The sequence below is a fragment of the Pseudophryne corroboree genome, chromosome 12, assembly GCF_028390025.1.
Source record: "Pseudophryne corroboree isolate aPseCor3 chromosome 12, aPseCor3.hap2, whole genome shotgun sequence".
Classification (NCBI taxonomy): domain Eukaryota; kingdom Metazoa; phylum Chordata; class Amphibia; order Anura; family Myobatrachidae; genus Pseudophryne; species Pseudophryne corroboree.
In genome coordinates, this window is record NC_086455.1 from 37,252,240 (window position 1) to 37,275,444 (window position 23,205).

General features: G+C 45.1%; 1 protein-coding gene across 8 annotated transcripts in view; it reads right to left on the bottom strand.

The window, feature by feature from the left end:
- The window catches only part of LOC134980486 (phosphofurin acidic cluster sorting protein 2-like), a 203,634-nt gene that overhangs the window by 50,183 nt on the left and 130,246 nt on the right, over positions 1-23,205 (bottom strand). For all 8 annotated transcript variants that reach the window (XM_063947344.1, XM_063947340.1, XM_063947341.1 and 5 more), the window contains exons 8-10: positions 19,880-19,939; positions 17,423-17,580; positions 4,921-5,011 (exon numbers count right to left, since the gene is read on the bottom strand). In XM_063947344.1, the coding sequence (XP_063803414.1) occupies positions 4,921-5,011; positions 17,423-17,580; positions 19,880-19,939 (309 nt within the window). The remainder of the gene's footprint in view (positions 1-4,920; positions 5,012-17,422; positions 17,581-19,879; positions 19,940-23,205) is intronic.

Consider the following 23,205-nt stretch of genomic DNA (forward strand, 5'->3'; position numbering starts at 1 on the left):
TTAAAGCTGTATTCTGAAAGCTCTTATTAAGGTACTGTATGCAGGAAAAACATACACATTGAGAATATCGACACCAGAATGCAGACGTGTGCCGACTGTCAATATTGTGCTCATGTTAGTGCTAGGACTCAAAACCACAAAAAAACGCTATGACATTATGTCATTGTCGATACTGCAAATATCAACATCACATCAAGAGGGGTATAATGGTTATTAGGTGCCGAAAGAAGGCGTTAGAATATGTGCAAATGTATTCTTATTACACATCTGGCATGCGTGTCTGTACACGGGTGTTAGGCAATGGAGACATCGTAACCTGACATTCTGAGCTAATATACTGTATTACTTATAGTGGGTGTGGGAAAGGGGTGCGAAGTAAGATGTAAGTAAGGTATGGCTATAAAAAATATTCAACCCCTTTTTCCACATTTTATTTTCTTGCCTCATGGAAATCAAAATTAATTTATCTGGGAATTCTTACTCTCAAACGTTTAGTACATCTGCCCCACAGTGTGAAGGCCATGGTTGTATAGTTCGAATAAGAATATTAAACGGTGTCCTGTTCTTTGATAGGGCAACACGCCTCACATGCTGGACATCCATTTTGATATTTTTTTTATTCTATTCAAAGAAACTGACAGAGAATTTTGTATCTCAACTCCATCTTGGTATAGCGCTTCCTTCAGCATATGAAATCCTGCACGGATTTCAGCTTCTACATTCTTCTTCCAAATCAGCAGCATGTTATTTTTTTCCGTAGCCGTTACAGTCCGGTCTCCCTGACCTGGTTTGGAAAGAATCTTCATATTTTAAACCATTTGTTTACAAAATCTTTAAAAAAAATTATGATTCAGAGATCTGTTCCAGATAAAATTGGTAACGTTTATGGCAGCTGATAAAATGATTTTTGGGGATCTTGGTAGACTTCATTTGTTGACAGTGCATGTCAGTGTAAAAAGCAATAAGTAATGACAACACGATCAACTTCCTCTTTCACCAAAGTTGAAAAGAAATGCATCTGCCGTCTTCTATATTGTTCTGAATAGTTTTTTAAGCTGGTGCAACTCTCTCTGAATCATCGGAATTGGTATTTTATCAACAAAAGATTGGAAGGGGTTTGCTGCAGGCAAGTAGGTTTAACAGTTGACTTTCATGAACGTGCATGTTTTCAAGACTCCTTCAATGAAGCGTTCCCTACTTAAACATCTTGAATAACTGTGTCAGCAATGAATGTGACATTTCTTCATTTGAATGCTTGAGATATATTTCCAGATCAATGTCAACATACCTTGTTGTGTAGAAATCATATCATCTCTACCTCCCCCACTGAAACATGAGATAGGAGACCTCCTTCGTACCAAAATCAATTATGAGTGAGTATAAATTCAGTACTCTTCATTATGAAATTGATTTGATCAGTTCTTAATAAGAGTTCTTGGCATAGCAGTTGGTAGGCGTGACCACATCCATCCATGTACTCTATGCAAGATTATCATGACTTGAGGTCACAGGTTAACAACATGTAGATAGATAGGTTACAATTCTGCATTGTAGAGAATTTATAATATAGGTCCAGTGCCTTAGGCAACTTCTCTAGGAGGTCAAACTTTTTAATTGCAACTTTGATTTTCCCATTTGTGTAAATATTTTTGCTGCAATATCAGTCAGTCATTCACTTCACTGTTTTTTTTATATAAGAATCTGGAATCCAGTGTATGTACATAGCTGGGTCAACTTGCGTCACTGGTATCCACCTCAATTAGGTATAGGATGAATAACAGCAAGAAACCTCCATTTATATAGACGTTTTATATGTAACAGCAATAAAAACATCCAGCTTATAAGGAGTATTATTAGTCCACTTTTGATCAAGTTTACGAATCCCTCCAGCAGTGAAACAGTTCAACAGGGGGTCATTTTACCCATTCCAACCAGACGTATGTTTTTGAGGTGTCCATATTCCACCAATTTGTTTCAAAGGACTCAGCTTCTTTCTCAATGTGTGTGACAAACTTACAATAAACCTGCTCTTTGCAATTGTGCCTATAGCAATTCTAACCTTCTAGAAGGCCACATTATGGAGTGTGTGGTGGGGAGAAGAGACAGGATGAAGGAGGAGCTGAAGCACTGGAACTGGATTCAGCATAGGCGCGCGCAGGAGCAGACACGGGGGTGCTGCTCTGGTACTCCCCCCTTCGCCACGTAATGGACTACCTCCTCCCCCCATTACTCTAGGACATAGACCGCTCCCAGGTAAGCAGACTATGTACTGGAAAGGGGGGGGAGTAGAACATAATGAGGCAGAGGGGGAAGTTGCAGAGCAGCACCCCTGTGTCGGCTTCTGCGAACGCCTATGTCTGCCAGATATATCTTTCAGGTAGGGGAGGAGATGAGATATAGGAAGCAGAGAAAAAAAAGAGAGAAATGGGAGGAAGTGTGTGGGAAGTGGGGGGGAGGGGGTGGGGGATGAGAAGATGGATTGAAGATGGGAAAACTGGGGAGAGAAATAAGAGGAAGAGGGGGAGAAATAGGGAGAGATGGGAGGAGTTGAGTGATGAGAGGTAGAAGGGGAAGAGATATGGAAAGATGATGGGAAGACAGGTGAGAGAGACGGGAAGACTGGTGAGAGAGACGGGAAAGTGGTGGAAGAGAAAACACCAAACATCCTGCAACTCCGTGGACAATAACTAGCAACACGGCGAATGACGTGGCCAAAATTCTAGTAATTACAGGAGTCTTTAATGTATCATTTTGAAGGCGATCACAGCTTTTTGACCCACTGCTTGTAATATTCGGGATTGCCTCTTACATCAGTAACCGCCTGTTACTTACTCCCCCCTGTGTAGAGGGCGTATAACACTGCCACCACCAGGCCTCTACATCGGCACAAGGAGGCGCTTGTTCCATCCCGACTCCTACACTGGCACCTGGAACTGCCCACTTCTAGGTATCTGTGGTCACGTTGCTGCAACACCTCCTGGTTGGCGTCAGATAATTCCCACTGGTTCCTCCACACGGAATAGTCCGTGCAGGGTAGCTGGCAGAGTGCTTGAGCTTGGAGACAATCCATAACAGCCAAAGAACGGAATAGCATTTTACACTTTTCTGGTGGTCACATGATAAAGTAGACTCATTTTAAAGGCCGTTTATGGCTCATAAGTCCCATCGCTAAAGGTGCTAGGGACCATTCACAGCTTACAGATGTTACAAAAGTTTTCTCCTCCCTGACAGTCAGAGGATATATATTTCAGAGTATGCAAACACTATTATCCCATTCTTACATACAATACCACACCAAATAATCGATCTTACAAAAAAATATAAATATAATTTCAAAGAAACTGGACTGTATTCTTCCTTTCATACATATACCACCTGAATTAGTTTGCTGTCCTAAAACACGTAGCATATAACTGCTTCTCAAAATGTAAACGCAACACACACTTCAGTTGCATTCCTCCTTGATAATATATGTAAAAGGGGGGTACACACTGAGAGATGTGTGCTGAGCGATCTATCACAGACCGCTCAGCACACATCTCTCCCCCTGCTCAGAAGTCACTTCACACAGCGGCAAATCTAGTACTGGCGACAGTGACGCGCGGGGCCGCGCACCGCTATGGGGCATACAGATTGCTTCGAAATTAAGCAGGGATCTCTCCGTGTGTACTCCCCATAAAACTAAGACCAGTTTGGCTTAATCACAATCTTAACACGTTGTTGGGAGGTTTCAACAATGCAGGAAATCCTCCCTGGAGTGCACGGACTGTAAACAAAGGCGTGGCCATTTCACATTAGGTCAGGATAATTACCATATCACTTACTATGCGAGAATGTATGAAGATTTATGACACTGAAATACTGTACCTTCCTGAAAGAGCATAGTCCATTTATTTAACCATGCAATCCTACAATTCTAGAACTGCGAATTAAATATAACTTTTTAAATATATTCTTAAATATATATTTACATGTAATATAATAGTTCATATGAAAATGTCGCTAAAGCACAAGGGATTATCCCCCTCAGTGCCACAGCCGCAATCTTTCCAAAGTAAAGGGCCCCATACACTACAACGATATGTCTGAGGCTGAAGTCGGAGGTGATTTTCCTTGAACTCTGCCGGGAGCTTCCCGGGAGTGGTTCCATACGATTCCATACGATTTGGTACATTTTGCATGTGATATATTGGGGTGTGGTATTGAAAGTCGACAGTAACTAGGTCGACAATGTCTAGGTCGACCACTATTGGTCGACACTAACTAGGTCGACAGGGTGTCTAGGTCGACAGGTCAAAAGGTTGACATGAGTTTTGAATGTTATGTTGGTGTCGTTTTCTTCGTAGAGTGACCGGGAACCCCAATTAGTGCACCGCTTCGCTCGCCATGCTTCGGGCAAGGTGCCTTCGCTCCGCTACCGCTTCGCTCGGCACAGATTACCGTTCCAATCGTAGTCCACGTGGATCGTTAAGTATGAAAAGGTTCAAAAAAAGAAAAAAATTGTGAAAAACTCATGTCGACCTTTTGACCTAGAACATGTCGACCTAAAGACCCTGTCGACCTAGACACCCTGTCGACCTAGTTACTGTCGACTAATAGTGGTCGACCTAGACATTGTCGACCTAGTTACTGTCGACTTTCAATCCGGATCCCGATATATTGTATGCGATCCCAGCCATGCCTGCGGGAACAGACATATCACAAGTGCAGCACTAACGATCTAGGGAAGCCGATCCGACCCTCACAGGCACACGCATCGGATCGGAAACGTCTCCAAAATGCCCAATTTCACCCGACATATCGTCCCGAATGCCCGAAATTGGATGATATCGGGCATTATCGTTCTAGTGTATGGGGCCCTTAAGAAAATACAAATTCCAAAGAGGTATACAAACTCTTAAGTCAGAGCTGTCTACTTACAGGACTTGGCAATTCCCTCTGGCTTCGCATGCTGTGTAAACTCCCAATCTCCGTTTGAGAACTAGAATGTGAAAGACCCTCAAAATAAGGCCTAGGAGAAACACAAGGAGACATTCAGATATAGAACAAAAGGTCTAGTTAATAAACCTCAGAAGAAAGGTGAGCAGATCATAGGTCACAAGAAAGGTGAGCAGATCATAGGTCACAAGAAAGGTGAGCAGGTCATATAGGTCACAAGAAAGGTGAGCAAGTCATAGGTCACAATAAAGGTGAGCAAGTAATATAGGTCACAAGAAAGGTGAGCAGGTCATATAGGTCACAATAAAAGTGAGCAGGTCATATAGGTCACAAGAAAGGTGAACGGGTCATACAGGTCACAATAAAAGTGAGCAGGTCATACAGGTCACAAGAAAGATGAGCAGGTCATACAGGTCACAAGAAAGGTGAGCAGGTCATACAGGTCACAAGAAAGGTGAGCAGGTCATACAGGTCACAAGAAAGGTGAGCAGGTCATACAGGTCACAAGAAAGGTGAGCAGGTCATACAGGTCACAAGAAAGGTGAGCAGGTCATACAGGTCACAAGAAAGGGGAGCAGGTCATACAGGTCACAAGAAAGGTGAGCAGGTCATACAGGTCACAAGAAAGGTGAGCAGGTCATACAGATCACAAGCAAGGTGAGCAGGTCACAAGAAAGGGGAGCAGTTCATACAGGTCACAAGAAAGGGGAGCAGGTCATACAGGTCACAAGAAAGGGGAGCAGGTCATACAGGTCACAAGAAAGGGGAGCAGGTCATACAGGTCACAAGAAAGGTGAGCAGGTCATACAGGTCACAAGAAAGGTGAGCAGGTCATACAGGTCACAAGAAAGGTGAGCAGGTCATACAGGTCACAAGAAAGGTGAGCAGGTCATACAGGTCACAAGAAAGGTGAGCAGGTCATACAGGTCACAAGCAAGGTGAGCAGGTCACAAGAAAGGGGAGCAGTTCATACAGGTCACAAGAAAGGGGAGCAGGTCATACAGGTCACAAGAAAGGTGAGCAGGTCATACAGGTCACAAGAGAGGGGAGCAGGTCATACAGGTCACAAGAAAGGGGAGCAGGTCATACAGGTCACAAGAAAGGGGAGCAGGTCATACAGGTCACAAGAAAGGGGAGCAGGTCATACAGGTCACAAGAGAGGGGAGCAGGTCATACAGATCACAAGCAAGGTGAGCAGGTCACAAGAAAGGGGAGCAGTTCATACAGGTCACAAGAAAGGGGAGCAGGTCATACAGGTCACAAGAAAGGTGAGCAGGTCATACAGGTCACAAGAAAGGTGAGCAGGTCATACAGGTCACAAGAAAGGGGAGCAGGTCATACAGGTCACAAGAAAGGTGAGCAGGTCATACAGATCACAAGAAAGGTGAGCAGGTCATACAGGTCACAAGAAAGGTGAGCAGGTCATACAGGTCACAAGAAAGGTGAGCAGGTCATACAGATCACAAGCAAGGTGAGCAGGTCACAAGAAAGGGGAGCAGTTCATACAGGTCACAAGAAAGGGGAGCAGGTCATACAGGTCACAAGAAAGGTGAGCAGGTCATACAGGTCACAAGAAAGGTGAGCAGGTCATACAGGTCACAAGAAAGGTGAGCAGGTCATACAGATCACAAGCAAGGTGAGCAGGTCACAAGAAAGGGGAGCAGGTCATACAGGTCACAAGAAAGGTGAGCAGGTCACAAGAAAGGGGAGCAGTTCATACAGGTCACAAGAAAGGGGAGCAGGTCATACAGGTCACAAGAAAGGGGAGCAGGTCATACAGGTCACAAGAAAGGTGAGCAGGTCATACAGGTCACAAGAAAGGTGAGCAGGTCATACAGGTCACAAGAAAGGGGAGCAGGTCATACAGGTCACAAGAAAGGTGAGCAGGTCATACAGGTCACAAGAAAGGTGAGCAGGTCATACAGGTCACAAGAAAGGTGAGCAGGTCATACAGGTCACAAGAAAGGTGAGCAGGTCATACAGATCACAAGCAAGGTGAGCAGGTCACAAGAAAGGGGAGTTCATACAGGTCACAAGAAAGGGGAGCAGGTCATACAGGTCACAAGAAAGGTGAGCAGGTCATACAGGTCACAAGAAAGGTGAGCAGGTCATACAGATCACAAGCAAGGTGAGCAGGTCACAAGAAAGGGGAGCAGGTCATACAGGTCACAAGAAAGGTGAGCAGGTCATACAGGTCACAAGAAAGGTGAGCAGGTCATACAGGTCACAAGAAAGGTGAGCAGGTCATACAGGTCACAAGAAAGGGGAGCAGGTCATACAGGTCACAAGAAAGGTGAGCAGGTCATACAGATCACAAGAAAGGTGAGCAGGTCATACAGGTCACAAGAAAGGTGAGCAGGTCATACAGGTCACAAGAAAGGTGAGCAGGTCATACAGATCACAAGCAAGGTGAGCAGGTCACAAGAAAGGGGAGTTCATACAGGTCACAAGAAAGGGGAGCAGGTCATACAGGTCACAAGAAAGGTGAGCAGGTCATACAGGTCACAAGAAAGGTGAGCAGGTCATACAGGTCACAAGAAAGGTGAGCAGGTCATACAGATCACAAGCAAGGTGAGCAGGTCACAAGAAAGGGGAGCAGGTCATACAGGTCACAAGAAAGGTGAGCAGGTCATACAGGTCACAAGAAAGGTGAGCAGGTCATACAGGTCACAAGAAAGGTGAGCAGGTCATACAGGTCACAAGAAAGGGGAGCAGGTCATACAGGTCACAAGAAAGGTGAGCAGGTCATACAGATCACAAGAAAGGTGAGCAGGTCATACAGGTCACAAGAAAGGTGAGCAGGTCATACAGGTCACAAGAAAGGTGAGCAGGTCATACAGGTCACAAGAAAGGTGAGCAGGTCATACAGATCACAAGCAAGGTGAGCAGGTCACAAGAAAGGGGAGCAGTTCATACAGGTCACAAGAAAGGGGAGCAGGTCATACAGGTCACAAGAAAGGTGAGCAGGTCATACAGGTCACAAGAAAGGTGAGCAGGTCATACAGGTCACAAGAAAGGTGAGCAGGTCATACAGGTCACAAGAAAGGTGAGCAGGTCATACAGGTCACAAGAAAGGGGAGCAGGTCACAAGAAAGGGGAGCAGGTCATACAGGTCACAAGAAAGGGGAGCAGGTCATACAGGTCACAAGAGAGGGGAGCAGGTCATACAGGTCACAAGAGAGGGGAGCAGGTCATACAGGTCACAAGAAAGGGGAGCAGGTCATACAGGTCACAAGAAAGGGGAGCAGGTCATACAGGTCACAAGAAAGGGGAGCAGGTCATAGGTCACAAACAAGGTGATCAGGACACAGTCATACCTGGAATCTTTACTGGAAGGCACAGTATAAGATTTACAATGGATATTTATCCATCTTCTTTAGGGACTTAAGTATAGGAATAAAATGATCTAGAATACCTTAATATTCTCAAACTTCATGACTATATAAGATAATTGTGTTGATATTAAGTATTAATAATAAAAGGGAAGAAGTACTTAGAGACAATTATAGTGTATATTCACAGCACAAGACATAGCTATGACTATAAATAGTTATTATGCTGATTATCTAATTAAAGAATACATGAAGGGCACTTCAGTAAATTAGAAATAATTGACGTTTAGATTTATTAACAATCCTAAGAAGTTAAACCATAATGAAAACTGCAGGATGCATTTCAGAAACTATAACAATGTTTAAAAGATACCGCTCGTCTGTTTTAGAATTAATTTACATAAAACGGATATTCTAAACAAAGTTCTCTATAATGACAGAACTGAAGATAAAACCGTTAACATTGCCGACTGCTGGAGAGCACTGTACCCCAAAACAACGGACATATGGCTACAGAAGACATAGTATTAACGATGACAGATGAACACTGCTAAAATAAAAAAGGAAAATAGAGGCATGAGTGATGTTACAGATGACATCACTGGTCATATTAAATATCCATACATTAAGGGACGGATTCAATTAGCTGCAATAATTAACCATGGGCTAATTGGTCTGCCGTGGCTATTCAATTACAGCCCACAAGCTGCACTGAACGTGGATTTCTGTTCCAGCATAAGAGAGGGTCGAACAGAAAACAGAGCTAAGTGCCCTTATTATGGGTGCAACGAACACGTTAACCCGTAGCTCTGGGTACTTACTCCGAATTCTAATGTGTTTATATGTATTAGCATCAAATTTACCACGCGAGACAAAAAGACTGTAACTGAAAAGCAGCCCGAGGCAACCGGGTGTGGTATTGAAAGTCGACAGTAACTAGGTCGACAGGGTGTCCAGGTCGACAGGTCAAAAGGTCGACATGAGTTTTTCATGTTATTTTGGTGTCGTTTTCTTCGTAGAGTGACCGGGAAGCCCAATTAGTGCACCGCTTCGCTCGCCATGCTTCGGGCATGGTGCCTTCGCTCCACTACCGCTTCGCTCGGCACAGATTACCGTTCCAAACGTAGTCCACGTGGATCGTTAAGTATGAAAAGGTTCAAAAAAAGAAAAAAAAAGTGAAAAACTCATGTCGACCTTTGACCTGTCGACCTAGAACATGTCGACCTAAAGACCCTGTCGACCTAGTTACTGTCGACCAATAGTGGTCGACCTAGACATTGTTGACCTAGTTACTGTCGACTTTCAGTCCGGATCCCGAGGCAACCACCCTATTCCCCACTTGGTACATGATCGCAGCTCTAAGCACCATTATTTACATAATATTTTGCATGGGCCTGTGTATAAGACTATTAAACCACATTCGCTTGTTCAAAGTGAAGGGGGAAAAAAAATAACATTCTAACATTAGCCTCTTCAGTTATTACCTGTTACATTGTCTGGTCTTACTGTATATAGAATAACAAGAAAATAACAATGGGCCCCAGTGAAACCAATGACTTTCCAAAACATAACAAGTGGTCTGGTGAAACCCCTATACTGATTAAGCAGCTGTAAATTGTACTTCCCAATAACCACACCTGCTACTGCTAGGACTGCTGTAAAGGGCCCTACACATATCTCGATGTGCCGCCGAGGTGCCCGACGGCCGAAACGGCCGACGAGCGACCCGGGGGCAGTGACGGGGGGAGTGAAGTTTCTTCACTCCCCCCGTCACGCGGCTGCATTGAAGTGCAGGCAAATATGGACGAGATCGTCCATATTGGCCTGCATGCACAGCCGACGGGGGACCAGCAATGAACGAGCGCGGGGCCGCGCATCGTTCATCGCTGGAGTCTCCACACTGAAAGATATGAACGAGTTCTCGTTCATTTATGAACGAGATCGTTCATATCTTTCAGAAAATCGGCCAGTGTGTAGGGCCTATAAAAGATTTCAAGTCTGCAGTGCAGAATGTTTGGAAAAGCGCAGTGTAAAGCAACACGATTTCATTTCTACATATATCAAATAAAGTTTGTTGTTTATGGTTCTGTCACTGATCATTTTGCCTTTTTTTTTTTTTTTGGTGTTCACAAGTAAAAATCCACATTGGATCTCCTGGTGCTTACCCATAGATCCCAGGTACTTTATTTGGAGAAATTCACTAACACTCAAAGTAGCGACGGTTGTAAAACCCAAAGCTACAGCCGCACGGTAGGCCCCTGTATCGGATACAGACATTTAACAGAACTAGAAGTCCCCCTTAAATCAGTCTGGGTTTATTTTTGCACTGCCAAAGCTTTCTTAATACATCACTATTCGGAGGCCGGTTCACACTGGTCTCACCAAGCCAGAAAATGAGGAATTAATTAGTATTCAGATATTCTTGAGCAGCATAATATAAATGGGAAATAAGATTTGGCACTAGCCTATATTAATGGGACTAGTGCTGCCATGTAAAATAATCGTTATGGTAAAACTTACGGTTGATCACACTATTTCTGCTAAGTCCACAGCATAACACTGGGATATGATAACGGGACAGCGGATTTGCACCAAACGGTCAAAGCTTTCGGCCTCCCAGCATGCAACGGCCCATCCATATATCCCCGTCTCCTGGCTCAGGCAAATCGGTTGTTTTCCCAAAGCTCAAGGCAAGAGCATCATAGATAGCCCTAATCAGGCAAGAACAATACACATGCACACCATTCCGTACAGGAAGGAAGAGGTTAGTGACTGAAAAGGATCCTCAAATCAGGCACATCAGGGTGGGATCCCTGAGGATTCTGTGGATTTAGGAGAAATAGCATTATCAACGGTAAGTTTTACCATAACGATTATTTCTCCGGCAGGGTCCACAGGATAACATTGGGATGTCAACAGAACAAAATTGTCCCAAAGCAATGGGTGGTGGGGACGCTCCTGATTGGACAGAAGAATCCTTCGCCCTAATTCAGCGTCCTGAGAGGCAAAGGTATCAAAGGCATAATGTCTAACAAATGTGTTAAAGGAAGACCATGTGTCTGCCTTACATAACTGTTCTGCAGAAGCACCACGTTGTGATGCCCATGACGGACCTACCTTACGAGTAGAGTGAGCAGAGACATTAGCCGGAACAGGGAGATCAGCTTGAGAGTATGCTTCTGAAATTATCATCCGAAGCCACTTCACCAGTGTTTGCTTATCAGCAGGCCATCCTCTCTTGTGAAATCCGCAGACAACAAAGAGAACAAAAAGTGTCTTTCTGATGGCACTGGCACGATCCACGTAGATCCTTAAGGCACGGACTACTTCCAACGATGCATTTCCCGCAGAAAGGTCTGGCTCCTGGAAGGCCGGGACTATAATTTCTTCGTTAAGGTGGAATTTAGACACCACCTTAGGAAGATACCCAGATCTAGTTCTGAGAACTGCTTTATCTGGATAAAAAAAGAATCAGAAAAGGAGGGCGACATAACACTGCCCCTAAATCTGAAACTCTTCTACCTGAAGCAATAGCCAGTAGAAAGAGAACTTTAGCTGTCAACCATTTAAGATCCACTCGTTTAAGTGGTTCAAATGGGGCAACTTGAAGGGACTTTAGGACTAAACGTAAGTCCCAAGGCACTGTAGGAGGAACAAAAGGAGGTTGAATGTGCAGCATTCCCTGGAAAAAAGTGCGCACATCCTGTAGGTTAGCAATTTTCTTTTGGAACCATACAGTCAATGCTGACACTTGCACTCTCAAGGAAGCCACCCGTAGACCTTTGTCCATTCCTGCCTGAAGGAATGCCAAGACTCCGGAAACTGTGAACACCCTGGGTCAAATTTCCGGTCACTGCACCACTGAATATAGGCTTGCCATATTCGGTGATAAATGCGAGCTGAGGAAGGTTTCCTTGCTTTGAGCATTGTTTGAATTACCTGTTGTGAGAATCCTCTTGCTTTCAGGACCATCAAAGACAGTCGATCCAGGTGCTTGTGATAGCAAGGACCCTGAGACAGTAGATTTGGACATTGAGGGAGTTAGAGTAGAGCATCCATCGACATCCTCTCCAGATCTGTGTACCACTGTCTTCTGGGCCAAGCCGGAGCTATTCGTATCACGGCGTCCTTTCCGTGTTTAACCTTTCGCATTACCCTGGTTAGCAGGAAGATTGGTGGAAACACATAGGCCAGACGAAAGCCCCACCTCACTAACAGGGCATCCACAAAGATCGCTCTGGGATCCTTTGTTCTTGACCCGTATGCGGGAACTTTGTTGTTCTGGCATGACACGATGAGATCTATCTCCGGTAACGCCCATTTGTATACTAGATTTTGGAAGACCTCTGGGTGTAAAGCCCATTCGTTTGCATGAATGGCGTGTCGACTGAGAAAATCCGCTTCCCAGTTAAGGACTCCCGGAATGAACACTGTTGACAAGGCTGTAAGATGAAGTTCTGCCCACTTTAATGTGTGACTTACCTGCTTCATTGCATTCTGGCTGCGAGTTCCTCCCTGATGGTTGAGGTACGTTACTGCCGTTGCATTGTCCGAGCAGATTTGGACTGGTTTCTCCTGAAGGATGTCCTTTGCCTGAATAAGTGCCATATATATGGCTCGAAGTTCCAATATATTTATTGGCAGGCAACTTTCTTACTTGGTCCACTGCCCCTGGAAGCAACTCCTTCCTGACACTGCTCCCCAGCCCTGAAGACTGTCATCCGTTGTCAGAATTTCCCAATCGGATATCCAAAAGGGTCTCCCTTTGTCCAGATGGGATGTCTGTAGCCACCAGGCTAATGACCTCCTTATTTCCAGAGGAAGCAGCATAGTCTGCGTTTTTATTGTCTGATGACAACCATTCCATTTGAAAAAGATCAGACGTTGCAGAGGCCTCGAGTAGAATGGCGCATACACCACCATGTCGAATGTCAACACCATCAACCCCATCACACGCATTGTGGCATGAATGGATAACCTTTGACTGTATAGCAGCTCCTGAATCCTTGACTGAATTTTGGATATTTTGTTAAGAGGTTGAAATACTCTCTGAAGACCTGAATCCAGCACAGTCCCCAAATGAGCCATCCGTTGTGACGGAACCAGCCAACCGTGTCTCTGCAAACAAGCTACTGTCTGCTGCAAATGACACTGAAGCAATTCCGGAGACTGAGCTAGTATTAATAAATTGTCGAGGTATGGAAAAATCCTTATCCACTGCTGACAGAGATAAGATGCCATCACCACCATAATTTTGGTGAATACTCTGGGAGGTGTCGCCGGTCCAAATGGTAGGGCCTGAAACTGAAAATGATGCTGGAGGATAGCAAACCTGAGATAGTGCTGATGGGACAGTGCTATAGGAACATGTAGGTAAGCATCCTGGATATCCAGGGATACCATAAAATCCTCCAGTTCCATGGACAAAATAATGGAACGTAAAGTCTCCATATGAAACCGAGCCACCCAAATGTACTTGTTCAGCGTTTTGAGATTGAGTATGGGCCAGAACGACCCATTTGGCTTCTGGACTAGAAATAGGTTGGAATAAAACAAAAAAAAAAAACTTGTCCTCGTTGTGCAGGGGGAACTGGATTTATCACTCCTGACTGAAGCAACTTCTGAACTGCCTCTTGCAAAGCCCTGGCCTTTGTTTCCACTGAAGACGGCCTGGTACAAAAAAACCTTTGAGGAGGGTGTTTCTTGAAAGCAAATGTATAACCATGAGATACCGCTTCTTGCACCCAGGCAACTATAGTAGACTGATGCCAGATCTGTGCAAACTGAAGAAGTCGGCCTCCCACCCTGGGTTCCCCCAGGTGGAGGCGCGCACCATCAGACTGATGGCTAATCTTCTGATTTGGAAGCTGGTCCTCTGGTAGACCAATGCCTTTTAGTCTTAACAGGCTTGTTGGATTGGGATTGTTTGCCATAACCCTTTCCTTTCGCTTTTCCTTGATTCTCAAAGGGCCAAAAAGCTGGAAATATAGGCTTGAATTTGTGTTTGGAAGGAAACTTCACTTCCTTGGAGTCTGCTTCTGACTCCAAAATACGGTTTCATTCTTTACCAAAAAGAATATCTCTAGTAAAAGGCAAAGACTCCAGAACCTTTTTGGATTCTGAGTCAGCTTTCCATGTACGTAGGCAAACCGTTCTGCGAGCAGCTACTGCTGATGCCTGAGAGGCAATTGTACCCATATCCAAGGCTGCTTCTCCCATAAACATCGCCGCCTATTTGATATGTGCAATATGAGATTTTTGCTCTCTAGATGCCATTGAAAGATCCTACTCCAATGCATCAGCCCAGGCTGCCATTGCCTTTGTCATCCAGACTGAAGCCATGGCTGGTCTTATGATTGCCCTAGACAAGGAAAAAAAAAATTTTAAGGAAACTTTCAATTCTCCTATCCGTGACATCATTTAATGATGTTGACGGCAAAGGTAGTGTAGATTTCCGCACCAGTTGAATGACATGCGTATCTACTTTGGGAGCCACTTCCCTTTTTAAACAGTCCCCAGCCGGAAGAGGATAATTGGAATTCCATTTCCTTGGAATTCTAAACTTCTTACTGGGCATAACCCAAGCCTCTTGCATAATTTCCGTCAGCTGTTCTGACCCAGGAAACTCAGTCCTAACTGTTTTAGGACGTTTAAACACAGGAGCCTCAGATTTTAACACAGGCTCTGCCGCTTCCTCTAAGGATAGAATGGCTTTCATCGCACTAATCAGCTCAGGTATGTCTACCGAGCTCAGTCCTTCCTCCTAGTCTCCGTATGCAGACCCGGAGTGTAATGAGTCCTCATCCTCTGACAAGTCCTCACCTGAAACGTGTAGACTGTGAAGATGTTGTTTCATATCTATGTGATATGAAACAACAGCCTGTTTTTGCTGAGAGGCTACCGCTTATCCTGCTGAATGTAATAAACCCCAGGTGGAAGGTTGCATAACCTAACCCTGTTATCAGATATGGCATTATCCAGTCAGCTATACTGGATAATGTCTGTGCAAAAGTAGCCCATGGGGGTTCAACAACCTGTTCTTGCCTTGGATTATTAAAAAGGCTTCGGTGAAAACTTAAACAATTTTTGAACCAGATCCAGAGAGGTTAACTCAGCTTTGCAAGACAAACATGAAATGAGTGTTGGTGCTGCTGTGGAAAGTGTATTTTCCTCACCCTTGCCGCTCTTAGACATGATAAATAAATCACACACATGTACAGTGTTACTACACAATTTTGTGACTGTAATTACTTTAAATTTTGTTAAAGTGACACACAATCCGACCCTACCCTACTTTGCACTAGCATTGAGGATCGGAATACACAGAAAACTGACAGAATTATAGTAAAGTCAGCAATCACACTAGCTATCAGTCACAGGTTATACATTGGTATAATAAGCAATATGAGCACATAATCAACTACACATACATTTCAAATATGTAGGAGAAACATATTACTGCATTACCTTATACAGGAGTTTTAACCGTATTAAGTCAAACAGCGAAGGAAAACAGCAGTAATAGTTTACAGACTCGTATGCATCAAGCACTTAATCCAACTATTCGTACTCAAAGGTAGATAGAGACTTAGGGGGTCATTCCGAGTTGATCGCAGGCTGCAGATTTTCGCAGTGCAGCGATCAGGTTACTACTGCGCATGCACCGCAATGTGCACGCGTGTCCTACGGGTACAAACAGCATTGTTGCTGTGTAATGCTAGTGACTATTCCATTTGCAAGGAGATTGACAGAAAGAGGGCGTTTCTGGGTGTCAACTGATCATTTTCTGGGAGTGGTAGGGAAAATGCAGGCGTGTCCAGGCGTTTGCAGGGCGGGTGTCTGACGTCAATTCCGGGACCGGACAGGCTGAAGTGATCGCAAGGGCTGAGTAAGTGCAGACCTACTCAAACTGCAAAAAACGTTTTCGTCCCGCTCGCCTGCACATGCAATCGCACACTTGCAAAGTGAAAATACACTTCCCCGTGGGCGGCGACTAAACGTTTGCACGGCTGCAAAAAGTAGTTAGCGAGCGATCATCTCGGAATGAGGGCCTTAGTGCTGTACAAGACGGATCAGAAGAGTGGGATACAGGGAGACTTCACCCCGCTTCCAGGATCGATCAATAGGTTAGCGAACGCTGATTGGATCCAGACACTAATAGCGTACACACTCGCCCAGGTGAACACGGACCCACTAGTAACACAGCTGCCTATGCTGCGACTGGGTCGTTTTAGATGCACAGCGTCTCAGACAGAAGCGGGAACTCCGTTCATGGCGGGAAACTCGGAGGGAAATGGTCATGAACCGGGGGGAGGGACGACCAAGGGAGCGTCTGACTCCCTACTGCTGACATCAACCCTAGGGATCGCGGCCTCATACTACCCCGGAGCTTATGATCCCTAGGGCCTAGCGCTGATGCACCCTAGATGGCAGCCGCGTCAGCGACTGTTTGGTAATCTCCTCCCAAAACAGTGCGGCTGTGTTCGTGTTCCCCCTCTAAGCGGAACAGATGCCTTACCTTCTCCCCGTGCTCCAGCCATAGCCTGGTAAAGTCTGCTGGACTTGCTAGTACATCCTACACAGATGCCTGCCGAAACAGCACTGTACACATGGGTAAGTGTTGTCGCGACCCGGCGGGTAGTTTTTGGAGCGACTCTTTCTAAGGTACGTATAAGACGCCTTCTTAGACAAGATCGTTCAAAAAAATAGTAAGAACTATAAAAATAAAATAAAAAAGCTAATGGCTGCTAAAAACCAGAAGCCCATTGACCATGGTCCGGCTCCTGCCGCACCAAACAAAAAACTGATTTGGCTGAGCCAGGAGGTGGGAATATATGGACGGCCCCTTTGAATGCTGGGAGGCCGAAAGCTTTGAACATTTGGTGCACATCCGCTGTCGCGTCATCATATCTCAATGTTATCCGTTGGATAACCTGTGGACCCTGCCGGAGAAAAGCACTCAGAGGTAAATGCAAGACGGGATGCAGTCACCATAACACTATTCAGAATAACAACATTAAACATTGTAGACAGTCGACTTGAAGATTAGGGTTAGACTAGACAACTTTCAGCACCACACCCAGTGAGATATGTGATGCATAAACTATGGGCAAGGAGCAAATAAGCAGCTGCAAACTTGCTGTACTACTCACTTTAACTTTGGCTTGGGGGTGCTGAGTACACTATCATCATCTTCCATTTCAGGACCGCTATCACTTGGGTTATCAATATCAAGGGTATCATACAGCAGGTCCAAGTCCTCCTCAACCTCAGGCACATGCTCTCCAGGGTCCTGCTCGGAGTCCAGTACCTATAGATAGAACAAAGATAACTTGTTATATACAGGCTGGGTATGCGTGACAGGGATCAGTCCGTATTAGTAGGCATGCCCACTGTCGGAACTGTAAGGTGGGATTCGAGCGTCGGTATTGTGACCTGCCTCCACGTATCTGCCTCCCGTTATTTACCAATGCAAACAGTGAATTTGCAAAAAGAATCAACTGAATGGTCGATGGTAACCATGTCAAAGTTCATGAAGTCGACACCACAATGTCGACTTCAGAAAGTCAACATGGTTTAAACTGTCAACATTCACTAGGTCAACATTCTCAAACGCTTGACAGGTTCACGATGTTAACATCTAAAATGACACCATGCGAAATGTCGAGTTTGAGGAGGTCAACGGTTAGGGTTAGCCTGCAGGTGGGAGGCCTAGGGTAAGCCTGCAGTGGCGTCACAACCAGGGTGTTACACAAAAGTGACAGCTCTACTGCAGTTTCAGAAGTTGGTGCTGCAGTGTGATTTTCCCCTGCAGCACTTGGCTCCTGTCACAGATAAAGAGCCGCAACTACACACAGCCCAGTCTCTGGGGGCAGCCAGCATCTCCGGGGATGCTAGACGCCCTTGGAGTGTCAGAACGGAGATCACTGCTAGGCCACACTCGTTTTCTATTAGACCACACCTCTTTTTTATTAGGCCACACTCTTTTTCCAGGCTCCCAGGAGTAGAGTGTGCACCGGGTGTCACCACACCTGGTGACGCCTCTAGGCACTAGGGAGAGGATTAGGGTTGAGACGAGAAATACTCACCAGAACACTGCTGCAGCTTCGCCCATATAACTCATATCATGCAAATATATCATTGTGGAGTTACATTAACAAAGTAGTGTGGCCTCTAGAATTAGCCACAGGGATTTCTGCAATCATGTCACCAATAAGAAGTTTGATACAGAAAAAGAGGTTACGGATAACAGTAAGAAATGATCCTTACAAATAATTCTATATATGCTTAACACTCCAAACATTTTAGGTACAAATGTGTTCTCTTACATCCTTGCTGCAGTCACGCTAAACAGCCCTTGAAGTAGCGCCGAGCATCTTTTTTTTGGGTGTATTTTGCTGCGTGAAAATGCATCTCAGACGCAATGTAATGAAACAGGACGCACGGGCAGCTCCTGCTGATTAAAATTATATGTAGCATGCCTATATTCTGTGTGTAAAAGCGGCTCTATCTGCATCTGAAATGAAACGTTACAGTGCTTTCAAGCAAGACACTGTAGCTTAGCATTTTGTATTCAGATACAGCCGCAGTCACACACAGAATATAGGCATGCTGCATATCATTTTAATCAGCAGAAGCTGCCTGTCCTGTTGTATTATACTGCTCCAAAACTCTCCTAAACAGCTTAGGAGAGTTTTGGAGCTGGAATGTATGATTTGTTGTTCTACCTTTCTCAGTTTTCATAAATACTGGATGGTTCTTGGAACCAAACCTTCCTTTTATCCTGAAGATGGTCTCCAAATGTTATCATTGATACACCCTTAGACTGGGATTTGTCTCCAGAAGATAAGGGCTTCAGATAAGGTAGTCAGAAAGGCTGTCTTCCAGATAGAAAACTATTACTTGAATATTTAATGAACTTAGATTACATTAAGTTTCTTCTGTAAGAACAGTAATCAGCTCAGCAACAAAGAAGGAGGTAGAAAGCCTCTGCATCTCACACAATCTTGAGGAAATAGACTTCTCTTGGGCATAATCTGGCCCAGGTCAGAAAATCTTTTAGCTCTTAATATCATGACTTCAACGGCCATGGACAAAGTAAACTCTGGTGTTGTAAAAAGCACTGATCAGATACCACCCCAGACCACTGCTGTGCTTACAATGTCTGTGTACAACAATTTTTAGTCTGGTTCCTATTTAAATCACCATAACGCTCTTTTTAACTTTTTATGGATCTTCCAGAGGGGCCAACAAGGCACCTACAACAAAACCCAAGAGGATCTCCTCTTTGTGATTCAGGTGAGATGCCATCATGACATTTGCTGGCCCCACCTCTGGTGATGTAATTCCCAATGTAGGGACCTTTTCCCAGGCTCCGTTTAAGAAAAGCTCCTTCCCAGCTTTCTGACCTATTAATGGAAAATCGCTGTGATGGGTGGATCAATTTGTTCTACCTATCGCATAATCCTGCATCCTCATGTCCCTGCGGAAATGGATACTTAACCTGGCTACTCCCAAGAGTTAGCTGCAGTGTCTGCTTCTAAAAAAAACGACCAAAAACGGTGTACAGTATCTGGCTACTTAGAAAGCAAGACCAATTCTTATTATACCTCATCGGAAACTTTAAATCTTCTCAATAGAGCGACTACTTTTTGCTTGAAGTTCTGTTGCTGTAGAGAAAAGACATGGCATTCATACTTGTTCCACTACAGTTACACCACAGGTTCTCAAACTCAGTCCTCAGGACCCCACACGGTTCATGTTTTGCAGGTCACCTGTAGATTTTTAAAATGTGACAGTTGGTGATACACAGTGCACCTGCTGGGTTACATGGAAAACGTGAACCGTGTGGGGTCCTGAGGACCGAGTTTGAGAACCAGTGAGTTACACCATTACATTGTATTATTTTAAATACGTTTTGTTAAATTAGTTTGACAGACTAATGAGACAAACCAAAATAAAATGAAGTTGTTTTTTTTAATGACTGGTATTAACAAAAGCAATGAGCGATACAGATGTGTACTCATAAGCTGGAGCCACGCAGAACATCCCTTCTTGGAGCGACCGCGTTGCTTGGCTAGTGCATCATTATAGCAATGTGATCAACTGAGTCTGAAATCTGTGTACGAAATGCTACGATGCAGCTGCTGCATATTTATTCACAAGTGCTATTGTACTTTGTATAAAGACTCCGTCGCGCGCACATATACAAGTGTTGCAAATCAAATTAATTAGTGCAGACTTGTGAAGCGTTTTTGTTGCATCACACTGTGATTGAGATGCACATTTGAGCGAAAAAGATACTACACTGTTCGGCGCAGGGACGGATCTAGACTTTTCTTTGGGGGGGGGGGCGGTTTACTGTTTAATCTTGACTCCTCCCTCTACAGTCCCAACTCCACCCATCTGCGATCCTAACGCCTCCTCTCTTAATTCTGACTGAACTTTTTGAGTGAGACTGAGATAGAGCTTTGTGATTGATCTACGTACATGTGACTGTGCTATGGGGTAATTGTATTTATTAGCCCTAGTTCCCACACACCAGCAAGTGAGAGGCAAATGCTCTGTAACCCTTGCTCTCCTGGCTCCTCTGTGCTGCTGTGGTATAAGCTGCAGCACATCGTTCTGCCTCAGGCTCTCCCCGGAGAGCTCTCTTCTGCTCAAAAGTGGGCATGGCTATGACTGTGTTAGGGGGGGCGGTCGCCCCCCTTGCCCCCCCCCCCTAGATCCGGCCCTGGTTCGGCGTGACTAACTCACACACAGCATCTCGCACCACACAGCGTATTGAGGCTAGCTGTAAGAAGACACATCCGTAAGTTTATTATAGCTTGAGTTCTATTTACAAATAAACGAAAAACAAAGCATTGTATGGGCTACATATCTTTCCTTTGTTTCATTTCAGACAGTTTAAACAGCTTAAAATAATAAGAAATATATATATATATATATATATATATATATATATAAAAACACATTTTTGGACACCTTCCAAGAAATAAGAATGAGCCAATAGTTGATCGGTACACATATAAAGAGCACATTTTAGGCCATGATTAATTAGAGGCAAGTCATCATTTGACTAGCATCACTTATAAGACAAATCAATATGTTTGGGATATGTGAAGAGCCACAAGCACCTCCCAAGAACTCCACATGATGCGTCATACATGGTGCTAGAAGACATGGCCCCATACATCACATTTTGCTGTTTTTTTACATTTCTAATGCACTTATTTACACTGTACACAGAACAGTTAATGGCTTCATTTTCATTTCTGGATTTATTCTCTAGCCAATGTCCATGCAACAAGTCGCAGTGATTCATGTTTGAGCGTGTGCTTTTCCCACTATATACATCAGTGTTATCTGTGCATTAAAGAGAAGTGTATGTCCTAGTAGGTTGTGCTACATCCTGCAGGAATGGTCAGAAAGTAAAATGCACTTCCATGGCTCGGGTTCCTGTCTATAGACAGACAATTAAAAGATAGACAGTCATTAGTTAGACACTGTGGGGTATATTCAATAAGAGTCGGATCCATTCCTTACATGCATTAGTCGGAATGGATCCGACAATCCCTTTTCATAGAGTGGCCAAATCAGACTGTGTCGTGTTGCCAAATCCCCCCAGTGCCGCGCTGCAGGGAGCGAGGTACCTGGCCGGGGGATGGGCGTCAAAGTACCTCTCATCCCCACACCCCCGTAGCCGCCGCACCGCTCCCCCTAGCAGCCGCACCGATCACCATAGGCCGCCGCTCCGTTCACCTCAATCCGACTTTTTTTAAAGTGAGATTGAGGTAGTCGGAAACGGGGCCAAATCCTGTCAGATTTTGCCTCATTTCCGACAATAGCACGTGGATCCGCGGCTATTAGGTCGGAACCCCTTCCGATGTAATTCTGTCGGAAGCTGCCGTCTTTCCTACAAGACGGCAGCTTCCGACACTTATTGAATACAGACAGGGTCAAAAGTCAGACACAAAAATAAAGGTTTTGTTTTTTTTTCTGTTTTTTTACAACTTTTGCCTCATTTACTATCCATGTCACAAAGTATTACCTTTTAGTAAAGTTGTGGCAAGCGAAGCGGAGCGAGACACCGAGCCCGTGAGGGGACGAATTTCACCAAATTTGGGTTAAAATGTTTAAAAACACAAAAAAAACAAATTGTGTGTCTGACTTATGACCCTGTCTGACTTTTGAGTGCAATCTAGAAAGCAAGCCACAAGAGCTGGAACTAGGGAGGCCAATCCCGGGATCGGCGGGATCCCGGGATTTGAGCCCAAAAATGCCGGGATTTGAATCCCGGGATTGGAGCTTCCAATACCGGGATTCAAGGGATTACAGTGCGCATGTGCGGGTGTAAGTAATGACACTTACTATTAGGCGGGCGGCAGCCATGGACAATCTGAACGCGGCAGCACTTCAAATGTAGCGCCGGCCGCCAGCCAACGAGAGCTGGCGGCTCGGCAGCCAATCAGGGAAGCTGCCGCAGCAGCGGCAGCCAATCAGGAGCCACTGCTGCGACCGCTTTCCTGATTGGCTGCCGGTCCGCCAGCTCTCGTTGGCTGGCGGCCGGCGCTTCATTTGAAATGCTCCTGCGTTCAGTGAGTCCATGGCTGCCGCGGCCGCCCGCCTAATAGTAAGTGTCATTACTTACACCCACCCTCCCGCGCCGCTACCAATCCTGCCGCGCCGCTACCTACATCCTCCCTCCCACACCACTACCTACACCCACCCTCCCGCACTGCTACCTACCCCCTCCCTACCTCCCGCAACGCTACCTACACCCTCCCTTCCTCCCGCAACGCTACCTACACCCTCCCTTCCTCCCGCACCACTACCTACCTCCAGCGCTGCTCCCTACAACCTTCACTGGTCCCTACTGCAATCCCGGGATCCCGGGATTGACCATTTTTCAATCCCGAATCCCGGGATTGAAAAA